Genomic DNA, 20,195 nt, shown 5'->3' with positions numbered 1-20,195 from the left:
AGCATTCCTGTATTTTTTTGCTCGTGGTCGTCCATGAGTGTACTGAACAGGACTCAAGATAGGACAGGATCAGCCTGTAAGGAGCATCGCTAGTAATTCATCTTCATCCTGATGAGCTTCCCTTTTTGGTTTGAGCAGTTGTAGGCTTCTCCCCAGCCAGTTCCTGCTGGTAGTTTAAGATGCTCGTGTTGGATCCGAGTCACCTTCACACTTGCAGTTTCTTGTGGTCATAATATGAAATGATTTTCTCTTCGTGTTAGGTCTAGAGCATCACTCTTGTCTAAACTGATGGAACTCTTTGAGTTTGGCACAGATTGCCTTTTGATTAAAAAAAAAAAAATGAATATAGTGTTGTACTTTTTTATCCCATTCTCCACTTTTTTTTTTTCTATGTTTCTGGTTATACTTTGTCTTAAATTTGTTCAAAGAACTTTATAGCTTTGAGTTCAAATCAGTGTGCCTGTGGCTTGCCAAGTTCATTTGTTATACTCTTTTTTATTTTCAGATGTTTGTTATGTGTTGTTGTGTAACTTGACTTTATTTTCCTGCCTGTTAGAAATACATGTTAAAAGGGGGAGAAAAAGTCTTGAGCTTAGAGTTTACTTATTGAGAACCTGCTTGCACATGTGCAGGCTTCAAATCTAGAGGCTCTTCTGTTCCTCCCCAAAAAAGAAATTTCTCTGTGCACATCAACCAGTGGTGAACCTGCTAAAAGCCTTCAGATGGTGCCAGTCCTGGGCTATAAGATCTTCAAAAATCTCATTGCTTGRTTCTTCTTGCCTCTAGAAGATGAATCCAAGGTGGTAGTCTGGATGGCCATGTGAATGTGCATGTGCTTTCCTGGGCTCATGGTGCTTGATGTGGTAGTGAGCATCTGAGGGAAAAGCATACRAGGAGGAGTTCTTGCCTAATGTTAGTAATATGCAGTAACTCATACGTGTAGTGTCTCACTGTGAGCAAAATGGAGCTTTTTGCATAGGCTTAACTCAATTTAAGGAGACTTTGTGTTAATGCTTACTTCTTCAGTGGTCCCCTCAAAGTTAAAATGTTGCTAATGTGCTTAAAAATATATTTTTTTGGATGAAGGTTTTGCATTTTGAAGATTTTGATGAAGATGATGCATGCAGTGTGGATAAAAAGGCAACCGTGGAACTGGGAGATGATTCCTCAGAACAATTGGCAGTGATACTGCCTGGTCATTGAGGATGGCTTTCACCAGCCCTGGTGTGTGGTGTCTGGGACCTCCAGGCTGCTTCTAGCTCGAAAGATAAGATCTAGATCTAGATAAGTCTAAATCCCCCAAAACCTTCCTGTCTGCCTTCCAAGGGGAAATGGAAGCCTGTCAGTGCTGCGGTATTTGTAGAATATTCTACCCACCACCCCAGCCCCTGGACACAAGCTGTTGTTGAAGGACTCTGGCCATTGAGCGTCTTTCTGTGGCGCGTCGCTGCGGAGCCTGGCCCTCAGGTGTTAGCTCCTGGATGCAGAAGGAAACTTTGCATTGCAAAGAAATATGCAGCATTTCTAGGATTCCAGATAAAGCACAGATGATCTTCCTGATAAGATTTCCCATTTAAATAAATTAAACTGGGAGTGGAAGCGAAGTTTGTCTTATTTTTTCAGCAAGTTCCCTGTTTTTATTTAATATAAATGCGGGGAGTTGCTGCTATCTTATTAACTTGCAGCCGGCATGCTTATCTTCTTTGTTCTTTGTTAAATATGAGCTGGCATGTGTTAGCCTGCGTTAGCGTTCGCTCTTTGGGACTTCAGTGCTTGCTAAATTTGGCACAGCTAAGCCGGTGCCCTGTTTGCTTGAATCAATTGGGGCTGCTATTTTTAGCAACAAAAGGGAATTGAAATAGCAATTTTCTCTCCATGTAATAGATCCCCAAGAGGAATACTGATGCAAGCTCTCTGTCATTCCCTGTTTTCCCCCTCCCCAAAAGCACTCAGACGAAAGGCAGCTGTCACGGTTTGCGGCTGTATTAATCTTTAATCAATCGAGTGTTTTCTGCATTCAGGTGTTCAGGGAAAAAAAGGGTCACGACGAGGATCTGCCTAGAATAGCTAAGCACTCGTGCATGGTCTGTGCAGGCAGAATTCGGTGGGTAACGGCAGGGAATAGACGGAGCGGCTAAAAATAGTGTTTGCTTCCAGTGTTTCTCCAGTCTATTTTTGATGCCTGATTTTGATAAGGTTGATTGGGCCCTTACTAAAAATAGCCGTTCCTAGCAAGCTGAGGACAAAAAGTAGAATATTTTTAACCAGCGCAGACTAAAGTACTTTTGTTGGCTGTAGCTAATCCGAAAGCTCGGTGTTGGTCAAGTGCCAGTGATTTATATAAATGTGTAATAAATGAAGCGCTGCTTGGTGCCAAGGAGGGGTAGTCCCTTCTCCCCCTTGCCAGCTCCTGCTTTCCCCAAGAGCTGCCGTGTCCTCGGCGCAGCTTCCGTGTGCTGTGCTGGAAGAATCCCGGGGATTCTTGTGTATTGCACTGAAGCCCATGCCCGGGTTAGCCGTGCCGTGAAGCCTGTGCGGCTTTAACAGGGCGCCCAGCTCCCTAGCAGATTCCAGAGGCCGGGAGCTGTGCGGTGCCGGGATGCCGCTGGGCAGGGGCCATTTTGAGAGCGAAGCYGCTGCCGGGGTGGGATGGGAGAGGTGCTAGGAGAGCGTGTGGGGCTGTTGGCTGCTCACGGTGTGGGTCCGCGTCCGCCGTGCCGTGAGGCGCTGCAGGAGCCCGCCGGGCGCRCTGTGCCTGCAGGCGGGCTCCACGTCCCTGCGCCACGTCTTGGCTGCGGTCTGACCTTGGACCGCGGAGGCACGGATCTGCTCCCGTGCGAGCGTGACGGCCGCGTGGTGGAGCGAAGCGGCACGGCACGGCGGAGCGGGGCCGCACGGAGCCGCACGGAGCYGCACGGCCTCGCTGCGTCGGCGCCGCCGCCCGCTCCAGTCGTGAGGCGAGGAGGCGGCTGCGCCCCTCRTGCGTCCTGCGCCGTCCTTGCCTCGGTTTTAAGGTGCCCTGGGTGGATAGGGAGCAGATGAAGATGCCCTAGGCCCTGGAAAGCCTCCTCCTTTGCTGACCAGGCTGCCATGGCAGCTTTTGGTGAGCTGCTGCTTCTGCTTGCGAACTTTGTGCTGTTTTGAGTTGCAGGCAGCTGGTGCAGAGCGCTTCTCAGGAGGAGGTGGGCATTTTTAGGTCACCTCTTCCTTGGGAGGGCAGCAGCTGTCACAAGCAGAAAGAAAACAGGAGCCCGGGCTCGTTCCCTGCAGCTCGTGGTGCTGACGTGTGTGGCCACGGGCTGCAGCTTCCTGGGCGCTCCCAGCAGCGCTGCCCTGTTCCCCATCCATGGACCTTCTGGAGGAGGGTCTGCTCTTGGAGTCCTGGAAGTCGGGCCTCGGGCGCCTTGGCCATCCTGGAAACCACAGGCACTGGCTGGTTACGTAGCTTGTGCTGTGGGTTTCACTTGTTTTTAATAACGGGAAAGTTGTTGCCCTTTAGCACAGGAGCTAAGCATCGCACCGACCACGTTGAAGCTGACGTTGGAAGCTTGAGACATCACTTTAGTTATTTGTTCTGATGAAACAGGCAGCTTTATCGTGATATGGCATAAACAGAAGGAAGTCCATTCAGGTTTATTGTAAAAATTTGTTTTAAGATCATGTTTCAGTGCAAACAACTGTCTCTTTGCACATGTTTCCCATTGCCATTGAATTTGTCAGTGGTAAAATGTAAAACTATTGAATACCAGACAAAATCYGTCTCTTTGCTTCCTTGTGGGATACCTGTGTCTCCCGCTTCTCTCCCCATCTTGCAGGAGGGCAGTGAGTTCTGGTTGACTCCATGAGCGGATTCTTGGAGCACTCAAGGCTGCGGCGCGAGCAGAATGGGAGCTGGGGCTGAACTCAAGGGAGCCCTTTGGGCAGGAGGGACTTGGAGAGATCATCTGATGTCTCTGTGTTAAATCTGCCCCGCTGCAGGAGCCGCGCTGCCCTTGCCCAGTTGTGCTTCCAAAGTCTGCTCGTGCAGGACAGTGCAGGAAGTATGAGAGGAGTTCAGCTCAGGAGAAAATGTTTTGGTGTTAAAGAACCCACAATTTGCTCAAAATCCTCTACCAATCGCTAGCACTAGAAATAAAGAAAACTTACTTGTATGGAATCTGGTCCACACACACACACACACACACACACACACACACACACACACACATATTTAGCAGTGTGGGCAGATGACACCCCATGTAGTTTTCTTTGTTCCAAGACCTTGGTACAGCGCTGTTGTTTGTACCTCAAAAGTCACACATGAAGCTTCGTCAGGCTGGAGGTCACTTGTGCTTGGGCGGTGTGCGTCAGTGGCCAAGCTGAACAGGGATCTGGGGACTKCATCCGGTGTTTTTCCCCACTCCTTGCCCTGTGTTTAGATTTGTACGGGGTAAGTTGGAAGGAGTGTGCAAAATAACTATGCGTAACTTCCTATACCACTGAAATGAGAGCTGTTATTAGAGGCTAAAGCCATGCACCTTCTGTAACCCATTACGTCAGTAGCTGTGCCAGTCTTGCCCCATAGAGAAAGCATCACGATACAGTGGAGGAAGAGCTGCCTCTTGGGCGCCGTGTTTGCAAGGGCCGATTCATGCAGATCCTCTGACTCTGAATTGAAGTATCTGTGCAAATCTCCCTCCTCACTTGCACATATGCTGGTTTCCTTATTTGTCGTCTTGTTGCCTAAAAAAACCCGCCGATGCTTTCATACAAGCTCCCCTTCAGACAGCTCTTATTCAGTGGGCTCGTAAACAGACTTGGTGAGCGTTCCTGCCTCTCCGGGAGACGACAGATGGCTGCGATAGGAAGCTACTACAGGGAGTTTGACTGCTGGGGGCATGTGCATCACCACACTTCGGAAGTGGTGCAGCTTTCTTGTACAGGCATGGCTTGTTCTTGCTCTACCTGCTTGGACTTCTCTGCCTTGTGCCCAAGCCAGGCTGCCTGCAGCCCCTTTGCTGGACGGCCACCTGCAGAAGACAGACCTCAAAAACCTGATCCGTGCCCAACGCCAGCCCCAGCGCGCCAGGGCGGTTGAGAAGTCTGCTTAACCGTGGGGAATTATGACACTTGTCTGCAAGAATGGAAACTGGAGATTGGTGTAACCAAAATGAAGAGTACAATTGCCCCTCTAATACACAAAATTTACCCAAACTGTTTTTTCTTTTTCCCTGCCCTTTGCCCGTGGCTTGTGTGTTTCAAGTAACCCACTCYGAGCTGTGGAGGGGGATAAGGTGGTTCTGTCATCACTTTGTGCAGTTGTTCAGATCAACTAGTGTCTTTATCCCAGCTGCTTCTCCTTACTTTAGGAATATAGAATATGAGTATTATTCCCTTTGGTGCTRGATATAAATGTTAAAGCAGAAATGGTTTGCAGATGCTCCATAAATAATTGCAGATACTCTAAAAATAATAAGATACAAAGGTCAAGGTGGTAGAAACAGTCAGTTTTGTAATTCAACAAGTTAAACCTCACAATGAAAAGTTTTTAGTTAAACTTGAAAAATCATACAGCAAATAGTTGTACTAATTATAACAGTTCTTGCCAAGCTGTGGCCATTTGTAAGGTGCTCCAACTCGGTAAATTGTTGAAGTTTGTAGTGACAGAAGAAGCCTGTGACAGTTCCCCTACCAGGTTAGCTGTATCAGTGCTTCCTTTCTTTGAGCAAGTGTGATTTGGGGAGGAGGAACAAGTCTGGCAGTCTCCCATTTCCCTGTGGTGAGGGCAGTGCCGTGGTCTGGGCACTGGAGAGTGTCTGAATGTCTGAGGGAGGTCCTGAGCCAAGCTGCACATGAGGGCCCCGGGGCTGGGGGCTGCTGCAGCTTCCTGGCCAAGCCGGGTCCTGCTGCTCAGAGGCAGGTCGGTGTCTGGGCACGTTGCCCACCACAGTCCTCTGGTGCTGACCCTGGTTAMTCCTGCACCTTTGCAGCCATCCATGGGCTTGACAGGGGAATTTGGAAGGGGGGAAATCCATCCTCTGTTGGCTGAGGGCTGAGCTAGACCCCTTCTCTTGAAGGGTCTGAGAGAGAGACGTGTGSCCCTCAAAGTCCTGTTCTCCTGGCCATAGGACGTTGCGAAGGAGTCCTTGTTCTGTGTGTGCTCTTTAAGGTGGTGCAGGAGCCAATGCTACCCTGCTCCAAGCGGAGACACCAATGACATAATGGGATTAGAGCCTTTGGAGAAGAGGGCGTGAAAAACTGGCATTAAATCTGTAGTCACTTCTCTACTGGTGGAGGAAAAAAAGTGTATGCATGTGATGTGTACCTGCAGCAGAAGCAAAACAGCGTATATCAGCTAGGTGTGTCCTTATGTAGGGGTGGCTCGAGCACTTTTATTGCTGAGGGGATTTCATAATGCCTTTTATCCCATCTGTATCTCCGTTCCAGAGTGGTTTAAATTTCCAGAGTTCTTTTCTGAAGGGTGCTTTAGTGTGTAGATGGCAGGCTTTGAAGTAGAGCCCAAAAAGGGAGGAAATGTCCTGTTACTCATACTTTAGTTTGAAATCCCTAATCTTTAGCTGCTTAAGTCTCATGCTTCAACCAGTTCTATTACAATTTAGCTAAGCAATGGCTTCAATAAATCAGGTAAATACCTTGATGGAACCTGGACTTGCTCTCAGCTGAGCCTTTATGAAGTGCTACAGATGCTTCCCAAGTCCCTGCCTTAAGGAGCGTCCTCTCCAAGCCRTGCTTGCTGCCAGGAGCGTTGGGAGACAGAGCAGCAACTCGTGAGCAAGTCTGCTGGAGTCTGGAGCATCTGGGGAGAGGGTCCTGGATTTAGGGCTGGAAGGAAGCGAAACAATCGCTAAGCTTGAAATGGAGTGGCTGTTCTTTAGATACCTCACTCGCTGTGGTGAGGGAAATAGCCTGTGTCCAAGAGCCACTGAAGCCGAGTGTTTCCCAGGTTGGGTCAYCCTGGAAGATGGCCAAATGCTGTTGCCAGCATAGCTGGGCATGGCGTTGGGACGTGTTTTCTCCCTTCTTTKGCTTGTGTTTATTATGTTGTTGAAGCTTGCTAGCCCTTGAGCTAAAGGGATGGCACTGTCCCGCAGGACTGCGATGCCCTCTGGCTGGATGGGCAGCAGTGGGTTGGTGCAAGGCGGGTTGCAGGCAAGTGGGYGCCTGTGAATGGGTTCCCAGTTTCTTCCCCAAGGTCTACCCCCCTTCCCATCACCTGGAGCATGATCTTCCTAACTATAGGCTCGAATCTCTAGCAAAGTGTTGCTCGTGCTTCCCTAACTGTTGTTGGTTGGAGAGCAAGAAAAGCCTTGTTGCACGGATTTCTAAATCACGAGGGTTAGGTGTCACAACTAGAACGGAGTTTTCTTGCTGTAGCATCGCAATCAAATACCTCATCCTTTGCGTGTTACTGCGCTGTGGTGTGGCCAGTATTCAGCCCTGAATCGGCCCTTCCCGGGCAGCCTCACCGCGTGCTGTGATACCCCCTTGTCTATAGCTAGCAGGTGTAGAAGCTGAAATGGTGGCCTCARAACATTTCCTGGCTGTTGTTACCCAAACCCCAGTGTCCCGGCTGCTGCCTGCTTGCCAGGTGCTCTGGGTGATGGGCACGCGGTGACGGATCAGATCACCTGCAGACAGGTCTCCTTCGGGTGCCCCAAGGGGGTTCCTGCTGCACCTCCGTGCTGGGCGGTCCCGCCGTCAGCTCCGCGGCGTCACTGAGGGGAGGCCTGGCCTGCTCCTCCTGGCTCCGTTCTCTGAAACATTGAGCAAGCCCCGTTGTTTAAAACATGTCTAGGTGCAGGGCTCAGCAGTGGAGGCACAGGGCAAGGTTTTCCAACCTGACTGTGAGGGCAAGCGGTAGGAAAATCCCTGGTGCTGTGGAGCTGCTTGCAGAGCCAGGGGAGCGAGTGGAGGACTGAAAGAGCARGAGTGGAGGGACAGGATGTGATGGTGGCGGGGAAGGTGAGAGCAAAAGGAAGGGCTGCTCCATGCGCTTGCTTGGAATGTAGTCAGAGACGCAGATTCYGGATGGAGGGATTGCTCTTCAGGGAGCAAACTGAGATGGTGAGGTACAGGTGTGGTGGGAGCCCTGCAGTCACCTGTTAAATCAGGGGCATGTTGAGTCACTCGGGTTCCTCAGCATGTGAGGAAGAATCCTAGAAAGACTTGAGGCTTCACACATCCACAGGTGAAAAAGTTGAAGCTCTGGAAGCTCCATTTCCTTCCGATGCACGTGTTGTAAACAAGTTATAAGTGCTGCTGGTATGGCGCTTACAGAGGGGTCTCAAAGTTACTGGAAAGTATTTAAGCAGCTTTCTGGTTTTGAGACCTTCTTCTGCCCCATTCTAAAAACATTGGTTTTATTGGCTGCTAATGGGCTTTAGGATACCTGTGGGGTTATTTTATTATATACTCAAAACTAAGTTGAGAGCTGTTTTAATAGTCATAAACAAACATTTTCAGAGAAATGGTTTTGAAGTCTCTCTCATCCTGCAAAGCTTTTGAAGAAGCACAGTGGCTTAGAAAACTGGCATGAAAAAAGCATCTAAAACTATCTTTTGAAATAACAATTAAATAGGCTCCTATTTTTTTATTCTTCCTCCCCTTTCTTAGATATTGAAAGGTTTTAGCAAACTCTCTAAGAGCTTTAGTGAAATTGCAAGTTACACACCCATTCCCAAGCGTCCCCTCTCTGTCCTGGGTGCCTTAATAGCCTATTAGCGAGCATCCATTACAGATATTTTAATGAAGCAACTAATGGATTTGTGTCTTTCTTTTTCAGTGGTCACAGGAGCTACTGATGGGATTGGAAAAGCCTACGCAGAAGAGGTAGGGATGCTCGTCGCTTGGGGCTCCACCCGCATCCTTGGCAAGCTGGCATATGCGGTTCTGTGGCTGTAGAGCATCAGGTTATGTCCKCTCAGCTTACCTTAACACAGGAACGTGTGAAGGACAAGCTGCAGTTGTCTCTCTGCAGCTCTCTGCCAAGAGCATGTCCTGCTTTTGTTCCCTTCATTTGGCTTCTCTCTTCAGCCTTTACCAAGTCCTTTTAGTTTTACTTCAAACTTCTTAAAAGAATTTCCCTGTCTCAAAGCTGGGGGTTTCCTTTTGCAATTATATGCCCTGTAATACTCTGCAGTCTAGGAAGTTCCTGAAATCTAGAATTTGACTCTTACACTGTATTTTGGCTCTTGTTGGATATATGGACTCCAAATGTTGGTTTGGATTCATTGCTTAAGACAGAAGATGCCTGTTAGTACAGGATATTTTAGCCTATATAAGCCTATAAGCACATATAAGAACACTATGACAGACAGAGCTGACTATAACTGTTTACAGCAAAAATAACTTCCAGTTCCAGCATTAGTGTTGAAGAAATCACCTTTCCAAGTGGTCTCTGAAACACTAGGATCACTGCTTGAAGAGATCAGCTGTGAGAGATTCTTTTTTTTTTTCTTTTCTCCTGGGATGTTTGATTCCCCAGAGACCACCAGGAGACCTGCCTCTTTCCAGGGCTGGCTTTGCCCTTTGGATTTCCCCTGTATCGCTTCAGGGACCTTCACTTGTGTTATGTGGAAAATAGCACCTCGTGCCACTGGATCAGCATAAGGGGGGTGGCACAGGTGGTAAATAAGCCTGATATCAGGAGCACCTGATTCTCACGTGGAGCTGACAGCTTGTACATGCCAGATATCCCAGTTTTGTGGCACCGAAGCAAATTATGCAACACTTAAATAAGTGCCTGGACCAAGCAGAACGAGGTCACTGTGCCCAGGGCGTAGTGCTACTGAGACAAAATCCTCTTGTGTGGAAGACACCCCCTCAACATCGTGGGAGATTGGTTTCTGTGCACACCAAGATGACTTGTGGTGTGTGGGTATTCTGAAGTGTGGATTTTTGGTTTGTTTCTCTTCTCATTGCCTGAACCTACTATGTGATGTGGTCTGGACTTTCTGTGTTAGATGGTGCGAGCCAGACCACAGYTTGCTTTGCCCTGCTGGTGCCTCCAAGACAGAGGGTGCCTTAGAAGACGATTTTGTGCTGCTGGCACCCTATTAAAAAAAGCTGAGCATAGTTGTGAGGTCTGTCTGGGAAGCACTGACTCATTCAGCTTTGCTTCTAGTAGTTGCTGTAGGCACCAAGTACCCCAAAGGGTACAAATGCTCATTCTCAGGCTATAGAATATAAGACATTTTATCCCTTGACAGTTTAGTTGGATGAAGAACTTGAAGTCAGGAGTGAATATGGGGTCATGAAATAACTGAAACGACTTCTAAAAAACTTTCAGTTCTCGCTAGGGATGTGCTCGTAAGACTGCCAGCAGTCTTAACTTTCTCCCTGGGATTCCCTTCAGTGCAGTATAAATGTCACTGACACACAGCTGCTTGGGCACTYGTGGCTGCAATTATAATCATGCAGATTACCTTTTCCTGGAAGAGTTTAGGGAAGAAAGGCAGTCTCCTTGTCAGAAGTTTGACGTAGTCATTGATAAGAGATGAAAGGATATTATTTGTTTGTGTTTTCCCTGGTGATGTTCTGTGTTGGGTTGCCTTCATTTTTGAGCGTGTTTGTTTCTGCATGCTCTATAAGTAGAAATTTCCTCTTGCAAGTTTGTCTCCTTTTGCAGATTTCAGATGCCCTTCCCACAGTGCATCCTTTTGGTATGAGTGAAGCATCGTGAAGTTTCTTACATGGTCCTTCCTGTGGGGAAGGCCCCCTAAATATGGGGGAGTGTCTACTAAAGGCGTGCACTGCCGTGGCTTTCCTCCCTTTATATTAGAGACTCTGTATAATTGGATGCCTTTTCTTGAAAGGCAGAGCATCCACTTCATGAGAACCCCAAGACTGACTGCTGGAAGAAAGCACACTGCMTGTCAGCAGTTTGTAGCCTCTACCCCTATGGAGCATCTCAGGGTTTTCTGCTCTATGGAGCTTCCCATATGGGGCTTCTACGGGTCAAATTCATTGAAGACTGATGCCGTTAGTCATGTTGGTGCCACAGCAAGCAGTCTCTTTCTGAGGCTGGGGTAGGAGGTTATTTCATTGGCAGAGTCTGAGATGGGATCATCGCAGATATTTCAGACTTAGGAGGAGGTTATTATCAGGTTGTCCTTGATGTTACAAATGAAGATACTTTTGGGTAAACTTTCTGCCTTAGCTGCCTTGATCCCATGAAATAGGAGAGGGTTATGTGAACTCCTCCTTTTCTTTCCCTTCCAAAGACCAAGCCTGCAACTGTGCAGAGTATATTGAAATTTTCCCATGACTTTGTCTTCTCTTGGCTGAAATAAGTTAGACARCTTGGATATTAGATAGCTGCCCACCTGAGAAGAAAAGAGTTTGTTTAAGTAAGGGAAGACATGAGCTGTTGAAGGGAGCTTGTCTAAAGGTGGGCGTGTTCATCCCTTTAGGCCATCGTCCTCATAATGCTAGATAATATTCTTGAACTGAATGTTTGAGTTGTGCATGATCTTGAGCTTGGTAGCCGTTAGTAGCTCCTGTGGCAAGTGTCTTCATTCTCATTTTAAGCTCGTGAGAAATGTGGCCTGATGATATTTCTGCACAGCTATCACCTGTGCTAGTGGAATGCCGATCTTGTGATACGACCCGTATGGGACATTGCCCGTGAACTCTGGTGGCTGGAGATCGTCGTGCTCATCTGTGAAAGAAAGCCTCTGTGTTGTGTGACTTGTGCTAGAAAGGTAGATGAGGTTCAGGCACCTCCACATAGTTCCTATGCTGTGTTTCTTTTTCTTTTTYAGATGTTTAAGATGCAATCCCATTTGCTTTCTAAGGCTGTGAGCGAGTCCTGTTGGGAGAGTGAGTTAAGTTACCTGCTTGTTGTATGTAGGCATTACATGTCTGAAGGGCAGTGTCACTAGGCACTGTGGATGTCAAGTGGATGTATTCTTTTTACTTTTCACTGGAACAGACACTTAAAACAGTCACAAAGATTGTTTGTTTTCATTGCTGAGTCAGATCTCTAGCTGTCTTTCTGCAGATACTGTTAAATTGGATTGTTAGATCATGTTACAAATCTGCAGAGGTTTTGAGGACCAGTTTTGAGGACCAGAATATGCTCTGATGACAGCTTAAGTTATATGGATAGCTTCCTAAAAAGAACTGCATGAGTAAATTAACCTTTTTACCTATGATTAGTACAAAGTGAAGGTAGACCCTGAATCATTCCCAAGCGAACTGCTAAAGGAAGGAAGTCCTGAGTGCTGGGGTGACTGCAACACAGCTGCTTGAGTGGCAATAGATACCTCAGCTGGATGTTTTGAACCTGCTTATGGGTAATATGGCTAATATAAACATTAATATGGGTAATAACTTTGCCTTGACTTGCAGCGTTGTGGTTTGAAAGCTTTGTTAAAGACGATTTATGACTGTCGCTCTATCTCTTATTTTGTTCTGTTTCAGTTAGCAAGACGTGGAATGAAGGTGGCTCTGATCAGCAGGTCAAAGGAAAAACTAGACCAGGTTGCCAGCGAAATAAGTAAGTTGAAAACTTCTTCACTAAACTTCATATGTATGCTTATATATAAATGAAGGTAATTGCATATGAATTTCATATGTACTGATATATGAAACCTAAATATCAAAAATTGCTTCTTGTGCACACTGCAAATGTAACAGACCTATATATAGGTAAAAGGCTTGGCTAATCGATTTTATGGATGTCRTTATCTACTTCCCGAGAAGGGCATTTAATTCTGGAATAGAAAATTACACAAGTGGTGCGTTCTTAAATAAGAATAACCCACCATATCAGCCCAGAATAACAGCTATCTCAATAGCAGGTGGCTAAAGATGTAGTAAAGTGTGTAGTTACTGGCCTTCAGTAYTCTCTCAGCTTCCAGCAAGTTTCATTCTTGGGCTTGAACCAGATGAGTGTTTCTTTGGAATTCACAGTTGTTTGAAACATGTTCTTTATTACTCATTGTATCACTAAGCACACAAATTTATTGTGGTTCAATCCCTTCCTCTCCCCACTCCCATTTTTTTTGTTTATGTGGATAAACTACTTGAAGATGAATTGTATGTTCCCTTGAGCTGACAATAGATAGTTGTGGGAATATAGGGACTGTGTTAATGTGTTTAAGAAGGCGTATTTGTGATTACTTTTCAGTAAGCTTGTAGTATATGGTTAAAATGCAAAAAAAGGGAATAACTTAAGTGGATATTTGTACAGGGTCAGGTAGAGAAAAAAGACTTCTCGTGTCTCATGCTGACAGATGACAGTCCAACCAGAGTAGGCTGCAATCATAACAGACAAGAATTCCTATCGCTTTTATTTAAGAAGATTTAATGTGAGGTTATTAGTTTATGTAGAGTGTGTCAAGATAAAGTGAGGCATGTAGTCTTGTGTGTAGGGTTTGTGATAAGCAGAAGAGGGAGCCATGTATTGTAAAGCAGATTTCTCTGCATAATGATGCTAGGTAAAGGAACCTCCAAGATTATGCTTTTCTGTTACCCTTCCTTGTCTTGCTTGGATATAAGTAAAGTGATTTGTGTACCTAATACAGATAATTTTATGAGCTGCTGTCCCGAGGAAGCAGGTGACTGTGTTATTTTGGCTTGGCTTTGCAGCATTTTTAAACAAATTTCAGTGCCAGTACTTTGGAGTAGGGTCTGTAAGTCAAAACCTCAACAGGTTGTCCTGTGCTAGGTTGTAGTGGGCTTTTTAGCTAACGTAATGTTGACTAAAATGCAGGCTCAGGGCATTTAAGTGCCCTTAAGAGTTAACTTGCTTAACTCTTTTACTCAAAGACGTCATGTGATTTTGGTCTTTTGGTCTGCTTGAAGTGTGATTGCATCTACTTTTAGTGTTTTGAGCAAGAAAGCTGCACTGCGGTGCAGTGTGGTACAGTTATAGGTTCTGATGATGTGCACAACTTGTCCAGCCAGAAAAATCTTTTCCTTTCTACCTATGTAGCTATGTGGTGGAGGGCCTCCTTTTTAAGCAGAGATGACATTCATGCAGCCTCTGTGCCTTCAGCTAATTTTCGAAGTAACCTTGCCTTGCTCGTTCATATGCTGGCAGAGTTGAAGGACACCCCTGCAATGTGTGCCCGTGTCCGTGGTGCTCCGGGCAGCGCGGTGGCCGCAGTGACCGCAGAGATGTCGCTGCTCTGGTAAYCTGGGTAAACACAGAAGCTTCCCCCAACTTCATTGTGTATTTGCAGCAACCCGGGCTGTTTGGAGAAGCACAGGAGCTGCATGGGGGGTTGCTGCATCGGTAGGCATATTAAGTCACATTGTTTTCTGCAGTGTAGAGACATCTTAAGTGAAGTCGTAACTAGCTAACTTGTTTTAGAGTCAAATACTTTCTCATGGCCTGAAGTGATAACCTCGCTGAAAGTGGTCGTAACCCTCGCAACCAGTCTATCCAGATATTTCTGCTTTCTTTCCTAAATCGTTCTCTGTACTGAGCACAAAGAGATGACTCATACTAGGTTTTTAGTACGTGCTTTTGACAGCAGTGAATTCTGAAATGTATACCTTGTTCATCGTGGCACATGCTGAAGGATTAGGATAGTCTGCATAATTGAGCAATGCTGAGTTTTGCTTTCAGCTCCTGCKAGGTTTTAGCTGGACAGAGTTGTTCCTGGTGTTCAGGTTCACGTGGTCTCTGCAGTTGGTCCAAACGTCACCGTATGCAAGTTGGGTGATTGTTGGGAGCAAATAGCAGCTCAGGTGTTTCCCTTGGAGGCCCCTGAGGTTGATTTAAGCTCATCCTTATGGCAGGCGTACAGTTGTTCTTAAAACAGACCTGAGCTCACTCGTCTCGGGCAATGACTGTTAGTCACCTCCACGGAGAGGGACCTGGGAGTCCTGGTTGACACTAAGTTAACCATGAGTSAGCAGTGTGCCCTCGTGGCCAAGAAGGCCAATGGSATCCTGGCCTGCATCAGGAGGAGTGTTGCCAGCAGGTCRAGGGAGGTGATTCTGCCCCTCTACTCAGCTCTGGKGAGGCCGCACCTGGAGYACTGTGTKCAGTTCTGGGCACCCCAGTATAGGARGGACGTGGAGCTTCTCGAGAGGGTCCAGAGGAGGGCAACCAGGATGATTAAGGGAATGGAACATCTCTCGTATGAAGAGAGGCTGAGTGAGCTGGGCCTGTTTTCTCTGGAGAAGAGACGGCTCAGAGGGGATATGATTAATATGTATAAGTTCAGGAAGGGAGAATGCAGGGAGGAAGGGGACAGGCTGTTCTCACTGGTGGCCAGCGACAGGACGAGGGGTAATGGCCACAAGCTGAAACACAAGAAGTTCCGTCTCCAGGTGAGGAGCAACTTCTTTACTGTKAGGGTGACAGAGCAGTGGAACAGGCTGCCCAGGGGGGTTGTGGAGTCTCCTACTCTGGAGGTCTTCAAAACCCGCCTGGATGCCACCCTGTGCCACATGCTSTAGGTGTGCCTGCTTGAGCAGGAAGGTTGGACTAGATGATCTGTAGAGGTCCCTTCCAACCTTAAATATTCTGTGAATCTGTGAATCTGTGAGTCACTGTATGGAAGAAYGGCTGTCTCAGCCCAAGCCGTTCCAGCCCTTGCGTGGTGCGAGACGTTCAGGGTTTGTGGTCCTTCCTCCTCCTCGCCGCTCACAATGCTGCCYGTACTGGCAAGGGTCTAGCTGCTCMCTGGCATCCGTGCCTTCCCTCTGGGAGGGTCCCCTTAACCAGGTGCATTCGCCTGCAGGAGAATCCCATCTTGTGCTCCTAGGACGTGTTTGGTAGGAGTGATAACTGTACAAAAGGCAAGTGCCCTAACTGTTGTCACAGGGGAAGCAGCGGAGTGGGGCTCTCTCTGAACGTTTAGGACAAATGTTGACTTTCTTCTTCAGTGAATTCCAATTCCAATTGGAATCCAAATCCAAAATTCCAATTTGCTAGTCACTAGGTAATTCAGTACTTTAATCTCTGGTTCTTTCAGATGGGGACTGTTAGAATTATGAAGACTCGAGTGTTAGTATTAGCTCCAAATATTTTTTTTTGGACTGGAGAATTCTAGATTTTCTAACATATTCTCACAAATATGGTCAGACTGGGACATCTTATGTCTCCACTGCCTAAGAACAAATGCCCAAAACCTTGGGTTTGTACCTCAGCTTGCTAATTTCCCTCAAATAAGAACCAGCTTATTTGAATTCTGATATATCTGTGTAAAAACTTTTTTTCTTAAAATTTGAATTTAAGATTTTCTTAAAATCTTAAAGATTTTAAGATTTTCTTAAAATCTTAAATTGCTAGTTGACTTTCTGCTTCTAATAAGTGACCTGAGCTCACTTCGCAATATTCTGGGAGTTACTTTGTGAGGAGCTTCATCTTGAACTAGTGTGGATTCCTGAGGCTTTTCAGCCTCATTGTCATAAAGTGCTAGTTGTCGTATTTGGATTTTATCCATCATGTTCTCGCTGCTGGGACGTGATTGCTAATAAACAGGAAAGCAGTGGAGCACGGTGCCAAAAGCAGAACCTTCCTTGGTTACTGGGCAGGTGGCTCCAGTGCCTTTTTCTTTGACTGTAACAGGATTCCTGCTAGTGTTTCGAAGCAGACTTGCTGCTGATAGCTGTGCTTGCCTGAACTATTTTCTAATGCTGCCAATGGCCAATGTCCCCTCGTGGCAGATCTGCCCTCCGCGTGAGCGTTTTCCCAGGCTGCAGCTCAGCTGCATCTCCACTGAAGTACCTGACCTCTTGGTTCTTGCCCTGCCACACACATTTGCTCCCCCATCCCTCCAAGGGAGATGACGTGAATCCTCCTGCGTCCCGGAGCTACTGGGAAGAACTGTGAGCTTAATAGAAGTAAGATGCTGTAATGCAGGCAAACCCAGTGAGGACGGGATATCATCGTCTTGCTTCTCTTGCAYAGGAACAACAGGGTTCACTTTTCTGAGTTTTAACTTGAAGGCTAACTATGTCTGGCAGCTATTTTGACCTTCTGCGATCTGTTTCAAGGTAAATTAATGTGTCTGCAGCCTTCCATCATCTGAGCCAGGTAGAGCTTGACATACTTTAAAGCCCCTTGTATTTCTTGGACTTGACAAAACGKCTTCAAATATTTTGGTTTTGTTTTGAGGTGCTGAAGTCACTCTTCACATAAAATTGTAGCCTCGAGATCTTTGATTCAAAATGAGCTTCACGACTTAAGTTTTCCTTTGGATGAAGTGGAAGGGTTTCTGATGGGTTTCTCTTGGTTGATGGTGGCCATAGAGAGGAGCAGTTATGAGACACTGATCTGGCAACTTTGATAGATGGTGATTTTTTCACACAAAATGAGACTGAGTTGGCCTTTTTCAAGAGAGAAGGGTTGGAAGTTTGCTCCTGTGAGTCACATACACACACATTCCCTGCCCAGGACTATTCCTGTGCAGAAATTACAGTGATTTGTTGATAGCTGGCAAGCTCATAAATTCCAGAAAAAAAAAAAGGTAAAGATCAGGTAAATTTGGTGCTGTGGGTTTCTATTCCAAATGCAAACTATATCAGAAGTAGCATCTTCCGCACTGTATTAGTAGGTTCAGGAATAACTTGGYATGCCACAAATGAGTCTTAATGTTTGCCCCACTAGGCAGTGGGATCAATGGGGTGCGTGGCTTGTTTGGTGTGCCTGAGACCTGGCATGAAGAACTAGAAATCATCCCCCATGAAGGTTTAGTGTCACTCTGCACCAACTTCATTAGAGTTGAGCAGGGAGGAGAAGCTGCATCTGCTTTAACGCACAGAAGGTTAGTAGCTCTAAGCTAAGCTATGAATGTCTTGTCATCTTCTAGCAAGCTGAGTTTCATTACAGCAAATCATTCTTGCTGTCAGAAAGATTAAACAATAGACTTCTCTGCTAGAGAAATACTGGCCGTCAYTTTCATGTTTTTAGGAGTAAAACTGGGAAAATTGGGAAAGTCATAATTTCTAATCCATATACTTTCCCTAAAATGACTTTTTCAACTGAAAATATCTTCATGCATGATGCAGCATAACATAATATTCCCCTCCCTCATATTGCACTCTCTTGGAATCAGCTTGTGGTTGTGTCCTGGGAAGTTCTCCCACAGAGCCGAGTCGTGGCGGCCGCTTTGGGAGRAGCCGCCTGTGCCGGCGCCTGCGACGCTCACGGTGCCCCTCACGACACCCCTCACSCCTGCCCCACGGCCCCGCTGTGGGGCGCGATGGGGAGGGCTCGGCCTCGTGGAGCTGAGGCTGGGGCTGATGGACTGAGGGGCTGTTGATGTGGGGAACGTTGTGCTGGCCGGGCTGCTCGCACTGCCGCCCTTCGCTCCTCCGGGCTGCTTGCGCCTGCAGCTGCTCTACAGGCTGCTCCGTGATGTATTTTTAGTTGGCTTTCTAATTAGAACAAACTTCGTCTAGGAAAGCGTACAATATCTAGCATATTATTTGGGTGAATGGGCTTATTGATGGATATTTCTGATTGAGATGCACACACATACACAAACACATGTATTTGTACTCTGAAAGTTCTTTAGCGGAATACTAGCACGTTAAATGAGCTCTGGAATTTTTTCCTGTGCTAGAGTCTTGTATGACTAGATTTTTTGGAATTACTCGCTATTTCTGTACACTGCACCTATGAAGCTATGAGCAGGCAGTGTAGTATATAAGGAATTCCCCAACAATGGTGCATGTGTAGTAGCACAAAGTGACCCTGAGTTATTTTGTAGTGCTTGACCAAATGTATACATGCACATATGCTTTTAAAAAATGTAATTTAATATAGGAAATTCTTTTAAATTTTATGTAAGCATTCAATCATTCTGCTAGGCTGCAAGTGATAGGATATGACGTGGATCTTTGTTGTGAATGAGCACAAACCAAACTGTCTATCTGCTACGGTTTATTTCAGCTGGTGTTTATTCCTTAAGTTAGCAGGACTCTGCTTCCGAGCTCTGTGGAAACATCTGCCCCTTAGGTGCGTGTGCCCGCGCTGGATGTCGGAGCACTCGCGGTCTCCTGCGCAGCATCCCTGTTGTGTGGCATCCCTCGGGGCACAGCACCGACGCTCCCTAAGCTCCTGTCCTGCTCTCTAGACCCCTGGGGTTTGTTTCTGCTTTCACAGGAATGAAAAGCATCATCCTGTTGCTCAAAACAAGGGCTGAAACAGCTAACCTCTTCTCAGAGGCTCCCCTTTGAGGCACGCACCTTTTCCCCCTATGGACATGCCGATTGAAATGTAAGCAAAATACACAAGACAGAGTCCAGAGACTTTGCTCTGGATAAGTGTTTCTCCATCTCTTGTGCTGCTTGTTCTGTCCTGATACAATTCCTCAAGAATGTGCCAGGTTCTTCAAGGTTTCTGCTCTTACTTCAGGCAGATGTCACTCACTGCAGGTCTTTGGCGCTTCTGTATTTGGCTATACCTAACTTGAGCATCCTGTTTTGCTTGTCCTTCTGGATCAGTGTCCTTCTGAATATCTTGGACTTTGGTTAGCTGAGATCCTTATTAGCAGCTGGTCTCTGTTCTGCTGTAAAGGAAAACTAATTTCTTGTGGTCTAAGCTATTACACAAAATGATCAGAAAAAGCTGGGTTTTGTTATACCCAGCTGATTGTACTCACCTTAAGGTGCTTCTAAATGGATGAATAACATCAGGGTGTAGTAAAAATCTGCTGTCACCAGTCTAAAAGTACTCAGTGCTTCTGGAAAATGGATTCCATGCATAAAACACATCCGCTGTGCTACTTCTCTAAACTCTGGAAGTCCCAAATTGGGCATATTGGAAAAACAGATGTGTCTCCACCTTTATTAAAAAGAAAGTTTGCAGAGCTGTTTACAGTAACTGTATTTTAAAATTCTTTGTTTCTGCTCTGGAGATGTGTAGATGCGTACTCAACAGCAGGAGTTTTTCAGGTTTGGCTTTCATCTCACGACTTCTTCCAATTTATTGGAAGTTTGCAAACTGTATTACAATTTCCAGAGGCTGGACACTGGGCTAGGTGAGTTTTTGCACCGCAGCCCTGTTGAAAAGATGATGTCTTCATTGGCAGGTGTAGTTAGCTCCTCACTTGTCCTTCACCCACCGCTCCCTTCCAGCCTGCTGAAGGAGGGCAGCTGTTTTTGTTTCTTTAGCTGTTGCTTGGCTTTTACCTCTGGCCACCCTGMAGCCCAAGACCAAGGGAAGCTTCTTTATTGTTCCTGCAGGCACTTGCCCTGGCCCGTAGCGCTGAGGTGCCAGCTTTCCT

General features: G+C 46.5%; 1 protein-coding gene across 1 annotated transcript in view; it reads left to right on the top strand.

The window, feature by feature from the left end:
- The first annotated feature begins 8,757 nt into the window (after window positions 1–8,757).
- The window catches only part of HSD17B12 (hydroxysteroid 17-beta dehydrogenase 12), a 46,784-nt gene continuing 35,346 nt past the window's right edge, over window positions 8,758–20,195 (top strand). The window contains exons 1-2 of the mRNA XM_026034656.1: window positions 8,758–8,829; window positions 12,424–12,499. Coding sequence (XP_025890441.1) covers window positions 8,758–8,829; window positions 12,424–12,499 — 148 coding nt within the window. The remainder of the gene's footprint in view (window positions 8,830–12,423; window positions 12,500–20,195) is intronic.

Source organism: Nothoprocta perdicaria, unplaced genomic scaffold (assembly GCF_003342845.1).
Source record: "Nothoprocta perdicaria isolate Ctin4 unplaced genomic scaffold, notPer1 scaffold_15, whole genome shotgun sequence".
Classification (NCBI taxonomy): Eukaryota; Metazoa; Chordata; class Aves; order Tinamiformes; family Tinamidae; genus Nothoprocta; species Nothoprocta perdicaria.
Note: the sequence above shows the minus strand (reverse complement) of the source record. Positions and strands in the feature narration are given on the sequence as shown.